Here is a 10,361-nt window from a genome sequence, read left to right as displayed (position 1 = left end):
CATAGAACCGTAGTTACATACGTAACTCTTGTTCTATTTCATCCCTACCGAAAGGCCCCTGCTGCCCCCTGCGACGTCCGTCCGAATGTGTAGTCCGCAGCGGGGTAGGGTCCCGGAGGCGGACAAAAATGGGAATGGATGGAGGGACCCCCGAAGCCCCGTGGGGGGCACGGTCCCTACCGATGCTGACCAACTATCGCTGGGTCTCACGCGCCCAGGCCGACCTGTCCAACACCTCCGTGGTGGCTGAGCCAAAGAGCTGTCTGGGTTCCACCGCCAACCCCTGGAGAGCCCGACGAGAGGCCTCTGACAAGGGGGATTGTGCCAGCCACACCTGGCGTTCTGCCAAAACCAGCAACGACATCATCCGTCCCAGGTCCCGTGTTATGAGGGCAAAGGCTTGCAGCACCACATCAGAGAAGCCAACAGCGGCAGCGTCCACGACGCTTCCCTGCAGAGAGGTCGAGAGTGCCAGCATGAGGTGAGGCAGGGAATTCCCCATCCCCTGGCACACACACCAGCATTTTAGGCCATTGTAAGGAGGTCATCTGTGATCTGGCACTGAGGACTGGGGCACCATACCTCAGCCCAGAGGGACTCCTCCGCCGACACGATGAGAGCCGCCATGGCCGGCTCAACATCGGGCATCCACTCCAAGCCGGCCGCCGCTGTGTCGTGCATGGCCGCCAAGGCTCGACCATCCGCAGACATTCTGGAGGGGGCGGTGCTATCCCTTCAGCACGAGTGCAGCTCCCTCAGGAAGTCCTCAGAGGGAGGAACCACGAACGCGGAGGGAGGACGCCTGCGTCTAAAGAAGGCCCTCATTGTGGCAGGCCGGGTCGGTGGTGGAATCTGTAGCTGAAGACACTCCAGAGCCGCTCCCAGAATGGACCGCATGGAGTCATCCCCCGTCTCGCCCGTAGAACTCTGAGACGATCAGGTAGATTCCTGACCCGAAACCACAAAGTCCCGGTCACGGGCCACCTCACAAAAGTGCGAGGCGGACGCTGCCAAGGACATCACATCCTCATTGGGGGGGTGGGGGGTGGACGGTATCCCTGCCCCCTCCTCCGCAGGCGAAGCAGGCGCATGCTCATGCAGGCGAGTCCTCATCTTCTCCAGCTCCCGGTGCAGCTGAACCACCTCCGTGGCGAGCTTCTGCTCGGACTTCGTTCTCTTCCCCGGCGGTCGGGTCTCAGTTGAGGCCTCCCCGTGATGTTTAGACTGCCGTGGCTGAGCGACAGGCAGCGGCGCCGGCGAGGAGGACTCCTGGCCTACCCCAGCTGCTGCAGACACCTGTGCCAGATGAGCAGCTCACTGGGCATAAGGCATGAAGCTGCAGTTCTTACAGGGGTGGTCCGAGAGCGCCTTCCCGAGGTGAACAGGGCCTAGGCATCACAGACAGAGGTTGTGGCCATCATCCCCCTGCAGGGGGGCCCCACAGGCCACACAACGGTGGGAGCTGTCCATCACCAGGCACTCGGCTAGTCCTCCACCCGAGGCCATGCCACAAGATGATGGGTTGTGGGAAGAGGGCGTACGCCACCTGCACAACCCACCGCGACACCAGGCATGAGCACACAACCCCCCGGCCAGAGGGGGGAATAGCCACCAGGCTGCCCTGCCCGGCTTAGCTGCGGCGCAGCTCGAGCGCATGCAGTGGGTCAAAAAAACAACAGTGCAGCAGCCGAGGGAAAGGGGCATACGCCGCCTGCACGGCCACTCGCATCTGACAAGCGTCTCTCAATGCAGAAAACCGAGGGAAGGGGGCATATGCCGCCTGCACGGCCCGCACAACAGAATCGAATTACACAGGGGAAGCTAACCACCAAGCCGATCACACCCGGTAGAGGGAAGCAGCCCCCTCGCAGCACCCGCTCCCACTGCCGACAGAGGCACTACCCGTCAGAAACAGCCCGGCGAGAGAGCCGGCATCCTGACAAGCAGGCAACACATGCTGCAACAGGCAACACAGCCATGACGTGGCGATTGGTGCAGCATCCCCACGCCTGCAGCACAGTCCCATGTGCTCACGGAGCAGCAGCGGTGTGCGTGCAGCAGAGGAGAGCTCTCCGGCTAGTCCTCCAAATCCTCTATGTCCACAAAGACGGAAACAGCAACCTTACCGTGACGGCGATTGCACAGATCCTCCTCACCGAGGAGACACGGCGCCTGCTTGTCGCCACGGCGTAGATGGAAGAGGTTAGCTTGGTTGCAGCCTTTGGAGGGCGTCCGCAGCTCCGACCAACAGGGTCACAAGGCTCCCAGCAACCGCGCAAAAGTATGCCGAAAAAGGGCACGTCCCAACTCTTCAAGCCTTGAAGTAACGCGAGAAGAAGATAGGAGCCGAATCCGGGGCAGGGAACCAGTATCTGTATGGTTCCGGGGTCATCCGGGGAGTCACGAGTGACGTTTGTTGGTATACATACTCGAACTACGCATGCACGAAGGGAACATTCCAGTGCTTACAGCACCACTTCTGGCGGTCAGTAGGGATGAAATAGAAAATAATACTCAGGCTTTTGGCTATGGAAGGTGCAATAGGGATGAAGTGCCACTGTGCTGCAGATGGTTGAAGTCTTCCAGAAAGAGAATTGCAAGAGGGAAGAATAAGAACAATCTAGAAAATGAAATTTCCAGTTTTTCTCTTTTTTTTTTAGGATAAATTCTCTGATTTCTTTTGTGATAAAATAGTAGATATTGCAGGATATGCATTAAATGTGGATAATTTTATCGTGTATCTACATTTTGTTTCACTCAAACTAAGGAAAAACTTTTTCTAAGGAAATTGCCAGCATTTAAAGTTCCATCATTCATTCATTATCTACCACTTCTCTCTTTCGTTGTTGCACGGTGGCTGGAGCCGATCCCAGCTGCTGTGGGCGAAGGCGGGGTACACCCTGGATAGGTCGCCAGTCTGTCGCAGGGCTGACATATATACTGACATACAATCATTCACGCGCACGTTCATACCCAGGGGCAATTTAGGGTGACCAATTAACCTTACATGCATGTTTTTGGACCGCGGGAGGAAGCCGGAGCACCCGGAGAGAACCCACGCACACACTGGGAGCACATGCAAACTCCACACAGACAGAGCCCCGGCCAGTATTTGAACCCAGAACATTCTTGCTGTGAGGCATGAGCGCGAACCACTGCACCACCGTGTGGCCATTTAAAGTTTGCTATGAATATTTTTTACCAGCCTTCAGTGGAGATTAAATTGAGCATAAATTTAGCATGTGTCTTGTAAAAAGATCTGCATGGATAAATACCTGAATAAGTAAAAGAAGGGTTTCATAAGGTATGGTCAGAGCATTTTTTTTTCATCACCTTTTCTGTGATTCATTTAGGAGTATCACAGAATTCATCTGAGCCCAGTGGTCCGTTGGCAACCTTCTCCACTGTGGGAAACCTTCGCCAGATAAGCCTAAACAGCACTAATGACACCGGAATGTGGGAAATCAGTGTTAACTCTAGTAGTCCATACATTGTTAAGATCACAGGTTAGTAGTATCCTAAGATTTCAGTTAGTAGAAGAATCTTTCTTTTTAATTTGCTAAACTAAAATTTCTTTTCTGCACATTAGGTCAAAGTTCGGTGAACTTTGTCTATGACATTGTGGAAGAACGAGCGGGAGCCCACGGTGGTCTGAAGTTTTTGGATGGACGTCCTCCAACTGGTTGGAACTGATAATGTTAATCATCATGATCAAAACAAACAAAAGAAAATTCTTCCATTTTTCTCAGTGGAGCTGAAAGACTAGAAGAAGCAGCAAATTGAAATCATAACAAGCGTTTTGTATTCAACATACATTTTCATCACAATAAATTCAGTATCTCTTATATCTTCACTTTCAGGAGGAAATGTGACTCTCCTGGTCACTTTGACGGGAAGTGACTCAGCAACAGTCACAAATGTGACTCTCTTTGACAGCTCAAGTATGTCAGAGATCAATGGGTCGGTGCAGGTATGCAACAGTCACACATTGAAGTCAGTGAAACAAAAATATGCTCATGTCATGTTGGAAACTACACCTATGTTGATATGCAGCAATTTTGATGAATGTTCATGCAGCTGCTTGTTGTTTGCTTGAAGTTCTAGTTCATCCCCACTGACTGCCAGAAGGCAGTTCTGAAAGCATGGAATGTTCCCTTCCCTCAGCTTGTTTAGGTTGACTGTGGCTGTTGGCTGCACGGTTGGTATTAGCTTTAGCTGTGTTGGTGAAAGCCATGTTGGCACACCCTTCCTCTGGCTTTTTGGCACCAACCCTGTCTGGTGAGTGACACTGTTGGTCAGCCTATGGTCCAAAGTCAGTGAGGCGACGTTGCACTACTACCCAGCCTGCAGGCCATGTATTGGACTGAACCCTTTCCCATTGGAGTCCTCCACCACGAGAGTGGTGCCTCCACCCAGGGGTGGTGCACACAGTTTGGGGTCTTTTTTTTCCCAGGGTGGTGCTCAAATCAGAGGAACTGACACACTGTCCACTTGGTTTTCCCTGAAGGCAACCACCAACCTCTGGGCCAAGACGCACTTGCACACTTTTGACCAGAGGGGCTCTATCACGCCTTTCCACTGCTCATTCCGATCTGATGGACACCCCAGAGAATTCTTCCAGAGGCTGCCCCTTTTTGGGAGCTCGGGCATGGTTTCCTGTGCTGTCCAGACTCTCTTGCAGCGAACAGTGGTGCCTTCCTAACTGGAGAGATCTGTTGTCCTAGCACGGAGGTCAGGTTTGGCATGCCAATCCTCACCGACTCCACTCAAGCTCTAAGCTACTGAGAGGCCTGAATTGCTGCTGAGCAACTGTGTGGACCCCGTCAGGTTAACCATTGTGAATGTCAGAGTTTAGATGGATGTCAGCCTCCATGTACCCTGAAGGTGTATGTGGGAGCTATATCAGCAGACTTGATGAAGTTGCAATGGCACAGTTGAGAGTCATGACCCGGTGTCGACTTTCTCAAGGAGGCTTTGGCTTGTGTCAGCCTCTTCCTGTGACCCCTTGGCAATATGGGTGCCATGCCAGACTGCATTTTTATTGGCAATCACCTCAGCAAAATGTGTGGGTGAGGTACACGCTTTGTCTATCAGCCCATCATCCTGACGTGACATCCAGATGTTAGGGGTGTCACTCTTGGGCCAGACGTTGACCTTTTCCCATAGATGCTGTCGGGTTTACATCCTGTCCAGCCTGTAAAGCTTAAGCGCTATGGCCGTCAATTGAGCATTCCTCAAGACACAACAGAAGTCTTGTGCCCAGTAAGAGCCCCGGGATGCTATATTGATGCTAACATGGGCATTTATACAGCCCAAACAGCTTTTAACCATTATGGAGGCCCTGATAGAGGCTCTGCTCTCTCCAAGCAGTGCTTATCCCACTGGAACGTGGATACTATTTGCATTTATTATCAAGCAGCGAAGTTCCCTCCACCATCAGTCGTGGGCTGCCACTGCACAAGGCGGTGTCCACGTCTTGGACAGCCAAGTATTTTTGAGTCTTGATTTTGAGCATTGGCTAATACCAAATCCAGATCAGACACATCTATCATACTGAAAGATCAAAGAAACAGATACAAGGTGTCATTTTTTTTGTTCACTTTATTTTCATCAGCTTGTTCAGCTTGAACAATCAAGTAATAACATTTAAGCAATAACAAATAAGATAAATTCTTTAAATTCTTTAAAGGAATACTCCAAAGATTTTGGACCCACACCCTTTCCCTATCATTGACAAAGTGAGACAAGTTCATAAATACCTTTTTTGCGTCTCCGCGTCCAGTGGCTGGTTCCCAGCTGTTAGCATCACTGTTAGCTTAGCTCAGTTGCTGGAGGTGAATAGGAGTCAGAGCCAGACTGACAAAAGTGGACAAAATACTCCTTACAGTGGTGCAGGGGATGGCATATAAGCACTTGAAGTAAATTCAAATGGTTATAAAACATTTTAAAAGGCGTGTTTTCGTTTCAATCCGTTAAAATAATGTTTTGATACACACATACCTGCGCATGCGCAATGCTCCATGGAAGGATATACCGGTGCACAGCGGCTTAAATCTATGGCTTCTTAATGCCTGACAGGCAGGTCAACAAACCAATAAAAGTGCCATTTCGCTATATTGTAAAGTGTTTTATCAGCAACTGCACTCCTCAGCCTTACTCTCCTTATCTGGCTTCACAGAAGGAAATTTGTTTTTCTTAATGAAATCCAATATCTGTACCTTGTCAGTTTTCAGCCTATTTCTTTTCTTATGACGAATGTAAAGCCTCTCACTGTTCACACAGCTGCAGAGGGCTCAGAGATGCTGAGTTGCAATATCAGCCACGGAGGGTTGGCTGCACTCTTCTTTCCACCTCTAGAAATCTCACATTTCCAAAGCTTGCAGTTTGCAACAGCAACGTTGCTGTCGTCGACTTTAAAATATTTCCACACTGCCGACACCTTGTGCTCTGCTCTCATAGCGTTGCTGTTGGTGGTAAATTTTTAAAGTCCCTTCATCGTGCTTCAACGCTTCAATTTGAGTGTGTTGATAAACCGGACAACAATGCACCTCCTTAAATTTACCCCAAGCTGCAGCCATTAAATGTTTTTTAGTTATAACATTAGTTATATTTCATGTCAATCACTTATGTGCATTGTTGATCAGTGATTAATGGAATAGGTACCAAGACCCACATCTCAGGAGTGACTTTGCTACAATCTGTTTATGTGCTCTTTTACTGACGATTACTGATAGAAAATGAAGCACATATGTTTTAGTATACTATTATTTAGTATTAGAATTCATTTTTGCTCTTTTTTTTCTGTTTCTGACTCACTGGGGGTGGTATCTGTGCGTCCTCTCTTGACCAGCCACCACCCGATCCTTGATCGGGATGTAACGGCCAATTCCAAGAAGCCATGTGATCAGCCCCAATTTCCAATCATGTGATCGGATCAGGACATGCCTATTAACATGATAAAGCATTGTATGAGTAACTATAAAGTATTATTCAAGTATCTCCAGGCAGGACTGAGTTTCTTAAAAAATCATGAAAACTATTCTGTCAAACTTTAATAACCACTTTCATTATTTGACCCCCCCTTGTTAATGGGTGCCATTCATCAGAAGAAAGTCTCATTGTAAGCCAGTATTCGTTTTCATTTTTGTTTTCCTTAGTCATTGGGAAGCAACGACTACTTGGTAAGATTCAGAGAAGTCCCTGCAGGGGACTTTGTGGTTCGCCTTGTATGTGAGGACGGCGGCTCCACCTCCAAGACCGCATCTGACAGATTCCAGAGACAAAGCACCACTCAGCTTAGGACTTCCAGCCTTTCTGTTACTGTGGGTATATTTTTTTGAATTAATGTTGTTTGACTGTTGAAGTGTGTTTCTCCCATTTTATGTTGTCTGATGAAACACTTGGTGAATTTAATCTCCTCTCCTTTTCCACTTCTATCTCGACCTTTGTAGGCTCAAGCTAACAGCAGCAACATCGAGCCGGGTTCCTCTCTCTCTTTCCCTTTCACTGTGTCCTCCAGTGAAAGCGGGACATTCTCATTGCAAGTAAGCAATGACCGCAGCTATGACACCACTGCACCCAACAGTGTCACCATTGCATCAGGCGGCGGAGGTGAGGCCAACGGCACGGTGACCCTAACCGTGCCGACCAGCGCCGCATCAGGGACTGACGTGACCGTCACCATCGAGGTCGAAAATGCAGCTGCCACCGAAATGAACTTTGCTGTGCTCAGGTTTTCAGTGGTAACCCAGGTGAGAAAATGCAGTATGTTTGGAATTGGAACAAAACAGATAAGTTCAAAACTACAAAGTCTAAAAGATGAAAAGCGTTTCAGTATAAATGTCATGTATAGGCTCTAAAATTAGACAAATCAATATTTTTCATTGGAAACCAGTCATTGAAGTCAACATTTACAAAGTTGGTCCAGAGTTCTGATTCATTGTTTTTGTTTTTTCAATTATTAAACCAACTGAGCACAAGAAGACTTAATGAAAGTCGAAGGTTTGTATTTCTAATAAATCATTTTGATATTTCTTAATTATAAAGACAGGGAAGGCAACTTTATTTGTGGAGTACATTTCAGCTGCAGAATAGTTGAAAGGCATCAACCAACAAGAACAGCAACATATGTATCAAAGAATAAAAAGTATATGCAATAAAAGTATGTGCATTTAAAATCCCTGTGTATCATATGAAAAAGAAGTGTTTATCAAGTAGATAACTAAAAGGTCTAATGTTTAAGCCTTTATCATGTAGTGGCCAACATTTGCATTTGCACTTCAAAGTAAACTTTTATCAAGTTTTTATAATATGTAACTAAATCGTAATGTTATTTTTACTGTTGCTGCCATTTTTTACCTGTGTTCTCGAAAACACCATTTCCTTCACAAGATTGAAGCTTTAACATAAAATTATTGTCCACATGATATTTGTAAAAACTTTTGAAAATATGCCCACAATGCTGTTAGATGAGAGTAAGCTGTAATACTAAATGACAATATTCTAATAATATTTGCTTCATTTTCTATAAATAATCTGCATTAAAAGAGCTGATAAATAGCTTGGAGCTCTGGAAAAGTCTCCACAAGGAGGCGGGCCTTAGTAGAGATTCCACCAGTCACTGATTAACAGTATAAAAGAATGACATGAAATTAAACCAACCAGCGCTGTTTAATGGATGCCGCTTGGGGGAACTTTAAACTTGCCTGTCACTGCAATTGAAGAATGATGAAGCGTACCACCTTAAAAAATGAACGTGTCATGTGCCAAGAGAGCGCATGACAGCCTGTCAAGGAAAAAAAAATAAAAATAAAAAAACATTGGAGGACAGCAATTTGGTGACCAAATATGTCACTCATGCCCAGGGCCCACCCTGGATGGATGGATGGATGGATGGATGGATGGATGGATGGATGGATGGTGCACATTGTTAGCACATTGCTAATCGTATGATTAACATATGACAGAACATTTACAGTCATACAAGGAGAAATGATTCTTATCCCAAATTTTTTTAAGAAGAAATAGTGACATCTGTTGTTCAGTATTGTGTATTTTAAAGTTGTTTTTACGTAATTATTATAATATCCTATGAATCGTAAAAAGACCTGGATTCCTTGTTTTCTGACTTGTTTTAAATATTTGGCATTTTAAAACTAGAAACACGATATTCGTTCAACATGCACTACATTTATTGAATGTGAAATTATGTTTGAACCTTTGTTCTGCTTTTCTTTACTTTCCAGGCAACAGATATATCCAGTCCTGTGTGCCAAGTAGTCAATACAACTGGTATCTGCCCTGCTGCTTCCTCTCTCTGCGCCACCACCCAGTGGGAGTTCATCGCTAATCTCACTGATGGCATCAACGGCACTGGTATTGTGACCATGTCCCTCCGCCAAGGGAATGGTACTCTGAATACCAGCATGGAGGTGGGACCTGGGGGCGAGAACGTCACAGTGATCACATACAGCTCTTCATGCTGCTCACAGAGTGTGGAGGTGGCAGCTGTGGACGGGGTGGGGAATGTGGGGCGATGTGTGGGACAGGCGAGGGTGATGACGACACCTGCCCCCAACACTACAACAACTACACCAACAACTACACCCAATATGACCACTGTACCCACTTCTCCAGCTGCAACCACAACTCCAGCTGTAACCGACTCCACTGGAGGGCGCAAGCTCAATATATACAGTCTTGTTGTCAGTATTATGGTTTCCTTCATTTGGAAACACAAATGAATTCAGACATCACCTCCATCCTTTCATCAGTTATAATACGGGAGTGGAATATATTTAAGTTTCTCGGGTGACTGCTTCATGATCATTTAAAAATACCTTAATTTTGGAGGGAAAATCATTAAACACTTGACGGATTTACTGTGTAGCCAATATTTTCTACAATAGTGTAACTACTGAGAGTTATCTGCTTTGCTTTAATTAAAAAAAAAAAAAAAAAAAAAACTTCTTTTAAAAAATATCTTTATGAAAAGCTGGAAAGGGCAAATATACTACAGTGAGGGCAACACATGGAGTTATGTCCAAATGACTTGCAATTGTGTGTTAACTTGCTCTGTTAAGTTGCAAAATGGTTGCATGCGGTTGTTAAAAACATGCATTATAAAAAGGGTAAATGAAATAAAAACATTGCTTCAATAACAAATAAAGTTTGGTCTGTTTCAAGATAAGAAAAAAAATATGACACAAAAAATGCAATGAATAGAATAACAGGGCTCTGTTTTAGTAGACCAGGCACGTCTGCTCTGCCCCGTGCTCACGCCCTGTGAACAGGGTGTGTCCAGAACATTTTGCAATTTTTGTAAACAGCGCAGTCTGGCGCAGAGCGGCGCATCCACGCCT

At 46.5% G+C, this 10,361-nt stretch overlaps 1 protein-coding gene and 1 long non-coding RNA gene across 2 annotated transcripts in view; both read left to right on the top strand.

Annotated features, from left to right (window-relative positions):
• The window catches only part of LOC115389795 (von Willebrand factor A domain-containing protein 7-like), a 28,642-nt gene extending 18,775 nt beyond the window's left edge, over positions 1-9,867 (top strand). The window contains exons 9-13 of the mRNA XM_030093371.1: positions 3,354-3,506; positions 3,861-3,970; positions 7,158-7,322; positions 7,452-7,751; positions 9,246-9,867. Of these exons, the coding sequence (XP_029949231.1) occupies positions 3,354-3,506; positions 3,861-3,970; positions 7,158-7,322; positions 7,452-7,751; positions 9,246-9,743 (1,226 nt within the window). The 3' untranslated portion in view covers positions 9,744-9,867. The remainder of the gene's footprint in view (positions 1-3,353; positions 3,507-3,860; positions 3,971-7,157; positions 7,323-7,451; positions 7,752-9,245) is intronic.
• Positions 3,641-7,207, top strand: LOC115390256 (uncharacterized). Its single transcript, XR_003931658.1, has 3 exons — positions 3,641-3,682; positions 3,861-3,970; positions 7,158-7,207. It is a non-coding gene; the product is annotated as an uncharacterized LOC115390256 (long non-coding RNA).
• Positions 9,868-10,361: the final 494 nt, after the last annotated feature.

This window comes from Salarias fasciatus, chromosome 6 (assembly GCF_902148845.1).
Source record: "Salarias fasciatus chromosome 6, fSalaFa1.1, whole genome shotgun sequence".
In the NCBI taxonomy this organism is placed as follows: domain Eukaryota; kingdom Metazoa; phylum Chordata; class Actinopteri; order Blenniiformes; family Blenniidae; genus Salarias; species Salarias fasciatus.
The sequence above is the reverse complement of the archived record's forward strand: the minus strand, read 5'-3'. Positions and strand labels throughout refer to the sequence as shown.